This window comes from Pimephales promelas, chromosome 6 (genome assembly GCF_988280905.1).
Source record: "Pimephales promelas chromosome 6, fPimPro1.hap1.1, whole genome shotgun sequence".
NCBI lineage: Eukaryota > Metazoa > Chordata > Actinopteri > Cypriniformes > Leuciscidae > Pimephales > Pimephales promelas.
Genome location: NC_142774.1, coordinates 6,521,444 through 6,536,293, shown reverse-complemented (window position 1 = coordinate 6,536,293; position 14,850 = coordinate 6,521,444). Strand labels below are relative to the sequence as shown.

Below are 14,850 nucleotides of genomic sequence, written 5' to 3'. Positions count from 1 at the left end.
TAAAAAGAGGCGATCATAAAAAAATAAATAAATAATTGAGCCTGCATGCATGGACAGAGTCAGACGACTCCTCCCACGGGTCAGCAAGCTCCCATCCCCCTCACCACAAAAGAATGCAGCGCGAAACAGCGTGACCGGTACTCCAAATCCCGAACGAATGACTCTTTTGAATCGATTCATTCTAGTGAATCAATGATACAGCACATGGGTTGGTGCATTGATCACACCGTTGGGATCATAGATATGTATGGTTGGGATGGTGTCTATGGATGGAACCGAAGATACTCACATGAACCGGTTCTTTTTGGTGAATCATATGGATCAATCGGAGAGGTAACTCTGTAACCGGAAATAACCCAAACAAATGATTTTCATCCCTGATTCGAATTCAACCAAAAAACTATGCCGCAGCACATGTGGGTAAATCATTCTGACAGCCAGTTCATGACTCTTTTTAATGTAACTCACATAATATACAGTTAAAAAAAATATATATTGCCAGGGTTTGACCAAAATTCGAGCTTGGTTGCTGCGTTGTATGCAATCTCAATAATTAAATAAATAAATAAATAATACAAAAATAATCCAGTTGTTAAAAATTCTAACTTTTGTTGATCGTTCTGCAAATACATGAATACATCATTTGCTAATCCTGTCCACTTGACACTCATGTGGAACCCAAACAAAATTCATGTGTGGACGGTTGAACATGAGAAATCGAGATTCCCATAATCTACTTATGGATTTTAAACTATGTAAAATGTACCAACATACATTTAGATTTAACATTGTGAACACCCGTTCCTGAAAACGTTCGAGGGATGATGGGAGGAGCTTATTTCGATTCTCACGTTGTCCCTTGTCCCGCGAAAAGCATGTCTCCTCCCCCTGTTGTTGTACCGTTGGAGGACAGGAGAGGAGAGCGCGAATCACCAAGCAAACTACACTGTTGAGTTGCTGTCAGCCTGCTCACACTGTAGCCAACAGTCAGTCACCTTGTGCTGCTGCATGTGTGACTGTATGCGATTCCGTTGCGTGACGATAAAGACGTTACCAACCGAACCCGCGTTTGCTGATGTTCTGTTTTTAAACGTATACAATATTACACGTAGACCGTTGTGGTAACGATTTTTTGGAGGTACCGGTTGTATGTGCTCCGACTGATCAAAACACTGGGTGAGTTTTCACACTTGGTTCTGCTAAATGAATTGTTTGTCCTTCGTTTTTCTGAGAATATTTGTCACTTAATATGCATTTATTTTCATTAATGTATTATTTATGTAATTGTTCTTATCTTGAATTTGGGCTATGTTTATTTTTAAACTGTTACGTGGTTTTACCTGTCACTAATTGCACGTCAGGTGTAAACTCATCTAGAAACTCAATTTAAATAAAATAAAACACTCAACACAATTTAGACTATATGCTTTTTATGTTAAATTTATTAGGTTAAATTGAAATGAGTATCTTTTCCCCCCTTTTCTTAAAGTGATAACTTCAATTTGATTTCTTCTAAACCTGGAAAAATCACTTATATTTACAAATCCAAAAGGTAAAAAAAAAGCTGCACATGTGTATATATAACATATAATGTTTTTATGTTGGCTGACTGATATTAGTGTGATGTAGCATTGTTTGCATAAGTTTTGTTACTGATGTCATTGTAGAAACATTACATTTTGTCTGCCATGATAATGTATTCTCTGAGAGAAAGTGTCCAACAAGTAGTATTTGGATGGTCATGTGAACTCAATATATCGGGCCCCCTGAGGCGAACCCCCAGCCTGGTCCCACCAGACTCTCGTCAATTTCAGTTGTACAGAGAGTCTGGCCTCGCTCCATTGACAAGCGTTAAGGCCGTGTGTTCACCAAAGCGTTTTTCCATTCGCCTGGCGTATGTTTCCGATTGTTTTCAATGGGAGGCCCTGCTGCGTTTCTTTAACGACATGAGCGTAACGAGGCGCTGAGCATTTTTTTTTAAAGCTTAAGCGCTGAGCGCCGGTGTTTTTTACTAGTCGCCGAGAGTTGAAAAATGTTCAACTTTGGGTAAAACGCAGCGCTCATCATTGTCACTTTTTACCCAGCCGTCCAATCACAGTGGAAGAGGGGCGGGACTAAACCACACGATCAACTGTCACAACATTCTTTCTGTACAACGACATCAACCAGCAGAGCTAACCGAACAAAATGGATGAAAAAAAAACATTTTAATTATGAAACAAATTTTCTGCGAAATCAGTTACAAATTAACTGTGCTGTGGATATTCTGTATCACAGCAACGAAACGTCTCAAGCTCCCAAAGCTGTCCTTCTTCAGCAGAGCGTAGCTGAAAACGCTTTGGTGGACACACGGCCTAATTTCCTTGAAGGCGGGTACTCTGTTGAAGTTTAAAACTATTGGTTATGCCCAGAGCCACTCTGGATCTGCTATAACCAATCACTAACGTTTGGCCGTGACCGTAGGCTGTAAAAAATATGGACAAAGCGTCTGTGACATCATCCATAGACTTTCTGAAAAACGGTTTGAGGCCGTTTATGGGGGGTATGGGTGCCGCCATTTTGGAAAATCTTTGGAAATCCTAACCCCGCCCACCTTCTGGTCATTTCATATAATGCATGGGTAAAATGGCGGGCTTTGTGTGAGACTGAGCCGGCCGGTGGACGCGCCTCTTCAGCCAGGCAGCCTCAGCTATCTGTACCGTTACAAGATCAACTGGCAGACTAAGCTACTTTTTACAGTCAGTATCATTCTTATGTTGAAACTCCTTTTCCTCGATTTACTGAAGCCTATATGTAAAACGTATTTAAAGCTGCATAACTCGCTCATAGGCTGTGCTGCGGCAACTGCACATCCAATGGCGTGGGCGCCTCTGACGTGCGACCAAACGAGCTTGCCGATCAGTCTATTCTTATGTTACATTTATTCATTTGGCAGACACATTTACAGTGTTTCAAACATCAGTTATAACCACAGGTAAAGTACCTCGGACCCTGACTTATCTAAGGCGATTCTTATGTTACATTTGTTCATTTGGCAGACACATTTACAGTGTTTCAAACGTCAATTATAACCATAGGTAAAGTACCTCGGACGCTAACTTATCTAAGGCGATTTAATGCTGACTGTTGCAGTCCCACTGGCCATAAACACTGATGCTAAATAGTGCTATGTAAAATAGTAGTGGAATGTCACTTACCGGAAAAAATTAGCGAAGTACTCCTAGTCCTATAGTGTTGGTTAGTGCAGTTTTTAGCAGAGCAACCCATGTAATGTACGGTATTTCAATACAAATGTTAAGAAAGGATACAGAGGTGGTATGATGTGTTGTGTCAGATCATGGCCGAGACGTCAAATTTCAGGAATTCCACTCGGCGCAGGCGTTATCAGCTGTCAATCAAAGTTAACCACGCCCTTATTTGTCAAACATTTTATTTCTAAATATGATCTAAACTAACGAGTTAGAAAAAAAAAAATCACCCCCCTCACGGTTGTCAGGCACTCGGAACCTATCGAAAAAATACAATAAAAGTCCATGGGACCAACCTGTAAAAACACATTTATGCTGTGAAAACGGACATTTTAACATGGGGTCTATGGATATTTGTTCCCTTTTGGGACCTCCCTCTAGCGGATTTTCGATGTAGAAGATTTTCAGATTAGAATGTTGGTGCTTGGTCGTGACATATGATGACTCAAACTAGCGCACGACATCAACATCATCGTTCTCAGCAATTCCCTCTGTTCGCTGATTGGACCGGTAAAAAATTTACCGGTTAGAATTAAGAAAACCAAAGAATACACCACAATCCCAGACGTAGTACGAAAGGAAAATTAAAATTGAGCGGTAGGAGGGCGGAGCCAGGCTAGTGACCCCCACCATGTAAAGTACAAAAAGGTTGCAATTAGGCCATGTGTCCACCAATGCAGTTTTTCCTGAGGCTAGCAGATTTTTCCAATTGTTTTCAATGGGAGCTCCGCGTTTTGAAAACGGCAACAGCGTGATCAGTCTCTTAGCATCTATTTCTCTCGGGACAAGTTTTTTACTGGCCGCCGAGAGAAAACAAAGCACTCATCACTGTCAATTTTTACCCAGCCGTCCAATCACAGTGGAGGAGGGACAGGACAAATACCACACAGACCAACCGCCACATCCTGCTTGTACAGATGACAGATGACAACAACCATAATAATGGAACAACATAATTTAAAACAAAAGCAAATACTTTACATTGACATTTTCATATGGAAACAATACAGAAACAAGCTATCCGTGAAATAGATATTACTAACACTTCCACGGTTATTCCATTTCATTGCAAGAAAAGCGTCTCCACGCTCTACCGTGCCGAGGCACAACCTACGTAAAGTTGATAATTCCGTGAATAAGTGCAATTGCAGATTTCGAACAGAGATGGTGACAAAGAGGAAAAACTACGGACTGCAGCTTTAAGGGTCCACTGGAATTTATTTGGAGTAATAGATCTTGTAATTTGCCAAGCACTGCACTTCATAATTTTTTTGTTTAGCTTGCAGTTATTAAGTCTAATTATACCATGGTCTTTCTGAATACTCGATTCTGATTGGCTGGAAGGTATACAATAAAAATGTTTAATAGTTCCAAGTCATTTTAATCAGTGTTCTATATTAATGCACTGTTGTCATTGAAGAACACACTCATGTCACTCATAGATCCCAGAAGACCAGGGAAAGCATGAACTGATAAAAATGAATACCATGAATGCAGTGTACCTCACTAAAAGCATTTGCCAATTTAGATCAAAGGCCTTTAGATTACATACAAAAATGGTAATTCTGGAATCTTTTATATCAGAACAATACTATTTACAATAAGTTTCTGTACAAAACAGACTTATTAAATATGATCAACAAATGGTGTCCCTTCTTTATTTTAAAGAACCATAATTGTTTTATGAACATGACCTTTACAGATGCTTCTTTTGAAACCATAGATTTGTTTACTATAATGATTCAGATTGATCACTTTGCTTTACTGCTTTGACCCAATTCAAACTTACTGCATATAACATCTGGATGGGAAGGGAACATATTGTCAGTAAATAAGTGTATCCTTCCGTTTTTTTTTTGCACTAATTAGTTTGTCCACAAGTTGCCCATGGTTGTTGTTTTACAGTATGCTTTTGTGCTTATATTTTGAGAGAAAGTGCAGAGACTAATTGTCTTTTAACTTTCTATTCAACTGCCTGTGTTCACGTATGCTATACAATGGAGTATTCTTTGAGAGGTTTTGTGTTTGTACGTGTAAAAGAACCTAACTTATAAAGGGATTTGGATCACTTGAATCAGTAATGCCAGTTCAAATGATTCATTGCAGAGTTGATTTGTTTAGATATTTGTGCCTAGTACACAGACACCTTTTAGCAAGCTTTCATGAAATTAAATAAACCAATAGTACTACAATCATTCTGAGTCTGATACACTTTACAACCTCTGTTTAGTGTAGCATTCTATGAGATTATGGGCATAATCCATGATGTAAGTGAACTTGTTGGATCAGATCACTCCATCTGATGGACACATTGGGGTCTTCTTTATAGCCTACTGTTTGAAGATTTGACTACTGTGAAGACAACTGACATGCTGTGGCCAGTTTTGGCATGTACATCTGTTCTGCATTGCTTGAAAACATGGTGCATAATTTTCTTAAATTTCATTGAGGTTGATCATCGAATTAGTAGACTGACTGTGGGTTTTGGAAGCCGGTGACAAACTTTTTCACTAGTAACAGTACAATACTGGGCTGGAAATGTGGACTAGAAGATGGTAGAATGGTCTGCTGAATCATGTTATTAGGGATTGGAGCTGACGGCAGTGAATTCATCTTGTCAGATTGGAACAACAGATCCATTAGCTATAAGAGATTTTAGGCAAATCTTTGCTAATCATCAACAATTGTTGGTGTCAGTCATTCTCTTTGAACTGTCTTGCCAAATAACAAAGATGGTCCAGTCCTTGTTGAAGGTACATTCACTTGAGTTCAGAACCCTGAACATGAGCCCTGCTGAGCAACATTGAGATATAGTTGTGCAATCAAGTTGAGCTATTGACCCACCACCAGAGAATAAGGGCATTGCCACACCTGGCTCGTTTGGAGTGTTTGTTTCGTCGTGCGTTTTCTCCCTTAGTTTAGATCGTTTAGGTATATGAACATCGCAATCTTGCTCAGATCCGCACGAAAGCAACTGCTCGCCAGGTCTTGGTCTGATTGAAAACGAACTCTGGGGCTGTTCGTTTGAGATGAGAAAGCAATCTGACCCAACAGACCAATGAACCAACGAACCAAGTGGTATCATAATTCGTAACGGGAAATGGGTTCTATAGAAATCCGCTGTGTCTGATTCTGTGTTATTAGTTATCGTAACTGAAAAGAAAAGAGCACCTCTTCATCTCGAAGTGGTTGCGTGTCACGATAGCTACAGATGAAGCCAATAAGCTCTCGTCAATCTTGTCAAAAACTTGTCAATCTTTCTTTATGGATGAAGCAGAGAAAACTCTAACCATTAAGAGGACAGTTTTTCTCACACGTGACTTGCAAAAAGACTTTTGGTACGCTTTGAAATGTTGCCTTGTGAAAGCAAATCAAACCAAGAAGAAAATGGAACATTGTACAAATTAAGTCCCTGTTTCGGAACAAAGCAAACAATCTACAGATCCGAAAACAATGGCTGTTGGGACACAAGAATCAATCGTTTCATCTCGTACAGTGTGTCATCGTGAACGAAACCCGACACTACACGACAGAAAGTAATCGACAGTCATTTTTTATTTCTGATCTCCTGGGTTCTGTCATTGACCAATAGGAGCACAGAACCTATTCCTTGCACAGCTTTCAAACATGGCAAAATGAATTGGTGCTGCTGCTAGGTGGAATTATGCAATAGAGTTTCCTGGAGTAACAACAATACTCCTGCCTATATTACCCCTTTTCCACCAAGGCCGAGCTGGTGCTGGTTCGGAGCCAGAGCCTAGTTTCAAATCGGTTCTTGGTTTTTCGACCACCAAAGCACCATCTCCGAACCAGTAAAAGTGGTTCTTAAGTAGCTCCAGATCATTGCTGCTCTAGAAGTAAGAACCGCTTACGTCAGCAGCTGGGGGCAGGGTTCCTGTGACCAACAAGACAAATAGAAACTTGTGTCCGCCATTTTTTAAATCGCAGCTAATCGTGCTAATAACAGTTTGATTGTAATCTCCGTTAATGCAAGTTACGGCGAGCTGCACGGACGTGCTGGATTCGCCATGTTTGGATACCGATGTAGGTTTGCAAAGCCATGAGCATAAATAGTAACGCAACAACCGCCAATGTTGATGGAAGGCCTGTTTGAGATGCATCGGAGCAGTGTGGACTGATCGGAGCTGCGGGAGTGTTTGCAGAGTTAATGACTCCTTCTGCTTTTGAATCTAATATTTTTTCGAATCGCTTTCGCAGTTCAAGATTCACAGTGCCGAACCATCTCGAACAAGCCTAGTGTGTTTGTGTGTGCCGCGCTAGCGTTGCTGGGCAACATGAGATACAGTGATGTAAGATCTGGCTCTGTGATTGCCTGTGGAAAGGCAAACCGGTTCTTTGAAAGCTCGTCAGTCGAACCAACTCCGAACCAGCACTAGCTCTAGCTCTGAACCAGCACCTGGCTCTTGTTGGTGGAAAAGGGGTATATGATGTTTCCTGAAGGCACTACCATGCCAAAGTGAAAAAGGCACTACCATGCCAAAGTGCTATTGTTTGTTTACGCTCTTGTGAAGTCAGTCACTAGATCTACCTTCTCGATGACATCCCTGCATGTCGTTAAAATGGCTAGATGTATGTCCATGTCAGGACAAGAATTTAAGGAGCAAAATCGCATAATCTGACAGTGACTCGTAACAGAAAAAAACGTGTAGTCTGAAACTCGCATACACTACATACTTTGCTACCTTTCATGTGACCTACTTGCGTCAGTTGTGTCACTTCATCTGTTCTGTGGCTTCATGGGATAGTAAAGTGCTCATTGGACGCGCACTTCAGATATCTTCGGGTATTTGTCGCCTACTATTTTAAGAATTCTGTGAATTCGGACATAATACCTGTTCACATACTGTTTACCCCCTACTATGTAGTAGGGAAGTATGCGATTTTTGATTCAAGTTATTGACAGCCATTAAAAATATTCAGAATGCTTGATCTAATAACATATGCATCTTGTGGACGTCATGTGCCACCAAGTAGTCATGGCTGAGCTGTCCTACTTCCCCTGTCTGTGTACTCATTCCACACAGTTTTAATAGTTGCTTTCATTTCATAACAGTAAAGCAATAGATTATTTTTTTCTACTCTTGGGGTAATATCTCTTTTAATACATTATTAAACTACGCACATTTTTTTTTTGTTCCACCCCTAAAGCTCTCTTAAATGGTACAGCCCTTTCTGTCAGTAATTTTCCACTCACCCATTGACATTCACTGTGGGGGGAGGGGAACGGCTGTGCTTGCTTGAATCACAGAGTAGCTGTGCTGTTGTATTATGCGTTTCTCGGTGTGTTTTCCACTTCTTTGCCATGTGATAGTCGTAGACAAATAGTTTGTTCACTGACGTCAGGTCTAGTGTACTTTCTTAAAATGCAATTACAGTTGCAAGCTTTGCAGTGGCAAGTAAAATGTTTAACTTGCGTTTCCATGAGTACATGGTTCAGTTTTCTATTCCCTTTTAAGCTCTGTTAGGTGCTGTTATATCACAGGTCGTGGTTGTACAATGTATTGAAATGTGGTATTTATTCATTTTTTTAATGACCTTATCAAAACAAACTCAAAAGGGGAAAAGAGAGAGCTTCTCATTTTCTAAGTAAAGAAAATAGGACAGAACTGTGTGAAACCGGGGTGATTTCATGTCGCTAGCTATTAGTGCCACATGAATGTTGTTTTTTTTTTTATTTGTACAACACATCAGTCAAAATACATAAAGCCTAGCCTCTTTCATGCATAAAGCGATTAAACAAATTTAAGAGGTTTCATAATTATTAAAACTGTTGTCGATTATTAGTCAATTCGAAAAAGGTAAAGTTAAGTCTTTAATCTAAAATGTATATGTTTTAAGACAGAAATTTTCCCATCAAAATAAATACTTGATAAAAAATAGGGTAAAAGGAATGGAAGGAGAAGGAGAGCTGCTCATATCTTGAGTGTAGAGAACAGGACAGAACTGGTTGAAACCGGTTGTGTTTGCACAGCTTTACTTCCTGAATGTACATCGCCACTGTGAACAACAATGATTTCAGGTCACTAGCTATTTGTGACGTAATGATAACGTGATATTTGCAAATTTTTTAGCGCTAAAACTATTTTGTGTTTTAGGACATTTCACGATTTTTAATTATGTGTCGTTTAGTGACTGATTAGTTTAAGAAATGTTTTAAAATTTTAAGGTAATAGAAGAACATATAATGAAATAACCACAAACCAACAAAGTAAAGCGATAAATAAAAAAATAATCACCTGATCTAATTTTTCAGATTCTGAATCTAGCTGATGAAGATTAATTTTACATTGATTGTTTTGCAGTAAACCAGCGCCTCTGTAAATAGTTGTCTGTGTTGTTGGTCTCATATTAAGAAGGCATGATTTATTATTTTTATCTTCAACATGCACTAATCGTACATGATAATTCTGGTATATGATCATGCATGTTATAGATCAGGGTGAATTTAGCTTTAGAGTGGCCACACATTAGCCTAGTCGCATTTAGGAATTTAAATGTGTCATCATTTAGGCCTAATCATTCCTAAATTGTGTCACAGGAGGGTGAGTACATGATGGCAAGTTTTCTTTTTTGGGTGAACTATGTTTCTTTAATGGAAGAACTATGTTTCTTTCAACCAGGCTATGTACTAACAACCAATTTAAGAGCCCATTTACAATAATTTAAGGTTGCTAACAGACTTGTCAGCTTTTTAAACCAGCAGCGTACAATGAAAACGTTAATGTTTTGAGACATTCAAACTGATGCTTCCAAATATTTTTGGAATAGTGCTGTGAGGGAATTATGCTTGTTCATCTGTGCTGCTGCACATCTGTAAGTCTGTGTGCAATTGATTTGGTTTTTGTGAACCAACTACACACACATTATGGCACTGAACTGACAGCATGAATCCAATACTGGCCTATAGTGGGTAGGTGACAAACTCGTCAACTGCAATGTATCATCTTTTGTTTAAATTCCATATAATAAGTGTAAAAATGTACTGCTCATACTATGTAGCAGCAGGCTCAACACCAAATATTGGCCACTAATTCAGGACCATACTAACAGACGACAGGTAGAACATTGAATATGCATGATAGATGTGAATCATGTAACACATTGATCATTATTAGATTAGCGAAATTCAATTAGTTGAGTCAGTGATAATTCTTCATAATTTAAAAAGTGAAAAATGATGTGCAAAACTGTATTGCGCTTAAAAAAGGTGGCATTATGAAACATTACCAGGTTATACAACACCTAAAATATCCTCTGCAAAGTAAATGGTATAGCCTTGTTTCTGTCACCCCTCCCCCACACTTATCACGTGTTGGCTCATGATTGAGTTCTCCTGGCTTGCTTAATTAAAATGGCGTATAAACATTTTTACAAGATTTAAAAAAAAAAACAAGATATAAATATCAGGATTTAAAATGGTAACAGGACTTCGACAAAACTGATTCAAAATGCTGCAGCTTTTTGTTCTCATTAACCATGACATGTGGTGTGGACACTCCCCTATGCACAACCACATTATGGTATAGTCCACCCTTGCCTCTTGTTTTTCCACTTCATCTCTTTTTTTATTTGGGGTGCCATTTACTTAAATTCATACATTTAACAACCAACAAGCTTTTTGCAATTGTAAATTTAGTCATAATAACTAAAGTTTTTTGCGTGGGAACAGGTTTATTTTCTCTACAACTCTTTGTGTTATATGCTCTCACCATTTGTTAAAGGTTGCTGACCTAATTAAGCCCTGGTTTGATATGAATATATTTAATCGTACTTAATGTTTCTCTACAGTGTTGATTGACAGAGTAATGACTTTGTACTTGAGTGCCTTGCCGTGAGTACTCGGCTGCTTTCCAATGCTCATCTGCATATTTGCATTCCTGTGACCTTTGCATTGTTAGCGCTATGCTAGTTAAGCTACAGGAATTATGAAGCAGTGGCATACAGCGCTACTGTCATTTATAATGGAAGCATTTGTGGACCAAATAGGTTGGTTGTTGGCAATCTGTTTTTCCAACCAGACTATGTGCTAATAACCTATTTAAAAGCCTATTTGAACCAGCAGCGTACAACGAAAACGTTAATGTTTTGACATATTTAAACTGATGCTTCCAAAAAACAGTTGGAATAGTGCTGTCAGGGGAATTATGCTTGTTCATCTGTGCTGCTGCACATCTGTAAGTCTGTGTGCATTTGATTTGGTTTTTGTGAACCCACTACACACACATTATGGCACTGAACTGACAGCATGAATCCAATACTGGCCCATCGGGTAGGTGACAAACTCGTCAACTTCGCCAATGTATCATCTTTTTTTTTTTTTGCGCCAGCAGTGGCACCAAATGGAATTGCAAAATAATGACAAAACGCCTTTGCCAAAAACTTACCACCCTTCCTGCACTACTCCCTGTCATTATTTGTGCAAACAGGTAATCTTGCCCCTAACATCCCATATATTTAGTTGAATATATATATTTTCCCAATATATAAAAATATATTAAATTTATGACTGACATCTAGGCCTTTGTCTCTTGAGTCCAATTTTCAATGCACATTAATTGCATGCAATTTTTCAGTGCTTCGATATTGGCAGTAAACCTATAAGTATGCATGGAACCAAATCATGATTGATTTATTATTGTCCTTTTTTCCTCATTCGTTGTAATTGGTTTTGTTTTAATAATTAACACACCTGAATATCTATTCTAGGCAGTTTCTAGAAAGTGGAGGTTTCTTTTCTCTCGCATTTTGTCCTCTGAGACGATATCAGATTCCTGTTTCTTTGCCTACTTTCTGTCTTCATGCTAGGTGTAAACTAGATCCTAGTATAAAAATAAGTATAACTAATCTACGAAAATTAGGGCTTAACTGTCAGCTCTTCTCATATCATTAATCCCAGGACTTGATTATTTATTTTGCGACAATTACCGTTTGATTGTGCAGGATGCTTTCCAGCTTTCGTCAATAAAAGCATTTTTCACTTTCATGTGTGATCATACAACATCAAGTAAGTTACTCGTTACATAAGCACTCAATGGACACAAATGTTACACAATCTCTCTTCCCAGTCATATAATTACTTGGCTATTGTCTGTTCTGCTGGAACTACAGGAGAAGGTAAGGGTTTAGATACTGTTTTTACCATTCCCAATCAATGAAATCTCTGTTGTTTAATGCTGTTTCCTGCGACTGGCTTTCTCTGCCGATACAAGAGTGTCTCCCCCTCTCAGTTTTATAATGGTATGGTCTGTACTCTCCAGTAATTTTCCATTGCCTGCTCTGCCTGCTACTTGGTAGCTAGAGGGTGGAGCTACACTGCAGTGTGACTGTGTCTCCAAAACTATAGTTTCAGGTAGTTTGATATTTTGCGTACTTTTACGCTATTTTGAACAGTTCTATGTTTAAATGTTGTTGTTTTTTTCAGAGCATGTCCAGTTTAAACCCTCATTAAAGGGTTCATGTCTTGAGGAATCAAATTTACATTGATATTTTGGCATAAGGGGTCATTGTACTCAGTGAAATTACAGAAATCAAAACATGCTAGCGATCCAAATAGAGCTTGTAATTTTTCACTCTGGAGTAACGACTTGTTTTAAAGAGGTCACATTGTGAGGTCAGGAGGTGGTGTTCATTTGAATGACCCCACCCCTGCAATAAGCGTAATAGTCTTGTTGAATTGATAAAGAGAGCAGTTAAGGTAATCCAGCACTGATAGGGCAGTGTATTTGGTTTTTCCCCAGACATTCTTGCTGTGTTCCTGGTTGTAGAAAAAGGATGTGCCTAATGGTGTGTCTGATTGCGTAAATGTGGGATTATTTGTTTGTTTGGCACATTTTAACATTGATTTGTTTGTAAAACACTCACAATATGTGGCAGGATTTGCAAAGTTACTATTATTGAAATATGGGACAGTACTATAATCAACCTGTCTGTGATGACGGTAAGTAAACAATTTAATTCTTAAGTATTGGTTTGCTAATATTTGTTTGAAAAGCAGGGTGCAATGTAATGCAAAGCATGTGTGTGTTATATGTAATACTTGACTGATTATCCAAGAAGTCCATCAACAGATACCTGGAGTCAGATTTGTGAACTCATAGCTAGTGCTACGTAGCTAACTCGTAGCTCGTAACTTGAAGCTAGTGTTAAGGCCCATTCACACCAGGAACGATAACTATAAAGACAACTATATTAGCGTCCACACCAGCGGACGATATAGTTTTGTTTATTCTAAACGTGCTCGAGCTCGTTACAGCAGGATGGATTCAGATTGGCTCTTTCATCAGCTGGATAAGATCATTGTGTAAGTGATTAGTTTCTTTTCGTTAAAGCTGTGGTGTGAATTCTGCTATTCTTTAATATTGAGAACGATTTAGCTCTAGCCTATATCTTTATCGTTATCTTTATAGAAATTGTCCTTGGTGTGAACGGGCCTCAAGTCTATTATTTTCAGCGTTGGCAGCTTTTTAGATGGTATAAGCGTATAATTTTGGTTTTCATCAAATTATGTCTTTTGTAGACTATGGGCCCTATTTTAACAATCTGAAACGCAAGTATCAAGCGCGAAGCGCAAGTAACTTTGTAGACGGGTCTTGGGCGCTGTTTCTATTTTACCGGCGGGATAAATGACTCTTGCGCCCGACGCAAGTTTAAAAGGGGTTGGTCTGGGTGTGGTTTGGGCGTAACGTGAAATAAACCAATAAGAGGGTCATCCAACATACCCTTTAAGAGCATGATGAACGAGGTGCGCTTGTTCCATGGTGCAATTCTAATATAACAACACATTTACCAGGCGCGATTCACAATCTGTTCACAGTAGCATCTGTATACGCGCAACGCGCCACTGACTTTAGACTAGGTGTTTTTCTGGTCAGTTTTCTTGAACTGCAAAATAGCTCTAGGGAATGTTTGCGCTGAAACACGCCTATTTTATGCGCTGACCCGCCCAGGGAGCAGAAGTTAATTCCCTAGTTTACTGACGTGTGTCTGTGAAGGGAAAAGCCCGCTTTGCACGGGTGCAAAATAGGATTGATACATGCGTCTATCCAGAATTTTGAAAACCATTTTGTGCGTAATCGAGGAGACATTGATAATTTCCTTTGCAAAGATTTTAGCCAATCACAATCATGGCTTTTTACATTTTAGTCTTTAACGTACAAGTGACCCAAAAATTAAACTATCAGTTGAAGGGTCAGAGAAGGAGTAGAAAGTTAAAACCATTTTTTTTTTCAATAAACAAAGTGAGCCCTTACTTGCTCAGCAAGGTTGTCTTAAAACTAGCTACATGGACCCCTTTTGTTTCAGTCGGAATGAAATAATTCAAGAGTGATGATTTCGAACATAGTGTTATGAATGATAAATTAAGTCACCGGGATGATTTGAGTGTTTATGTCTCAAGCTTCAAATTGGAACTTATATTCTTTCTGAGTAGTAAAATGTGCACACTGCATGAACAGAGGCACAGATGAGTGGAAAGATAATTTTAGATTGCTATGCTGTACTACACTGATACTGTTGCTCTATCATAACAGTTTTAGCCTCATAAGGAAGAATGACCATAGTAGTCATTTAATAATGTCTGCTT

At 38.9% G+C, this 14,850-nt stretch overlaps 1 protein-coding gene across 3 annotated transcripts in view; it reads left to right on the top strand.

Moving 5' to 3' along the window:
* The first annotated feature begins 906 nt into the window (after nt 1-906).
* atf7ip (activating transcription factor 7 interacting protein) overlaps nt 907-14,850 on the top strand; it is a 43,772-nt gene continuing 29,828 nt past the window's right edge. The window contains exon 1 of one of the 3 annotated variants that reach the window (XM_039687347.2): nt 907-1,176. Coding sequence is in view for 1 of the 3 variants with exons in the window: in XM_039687338.2 (XP_039543272.2) it covers nt 13,201-13,206 (6 nt within the window). In the remaining 2 variants the exon portion in view is untranslated. Of the gene's footprint in view, nt 1,177-13,065; nt 13,207-14,850 lie in introns of those variants that run through there. The other 2 variants (XM_039687385.2, XM_039687338.2) reach the window with 2 other exon arrangements.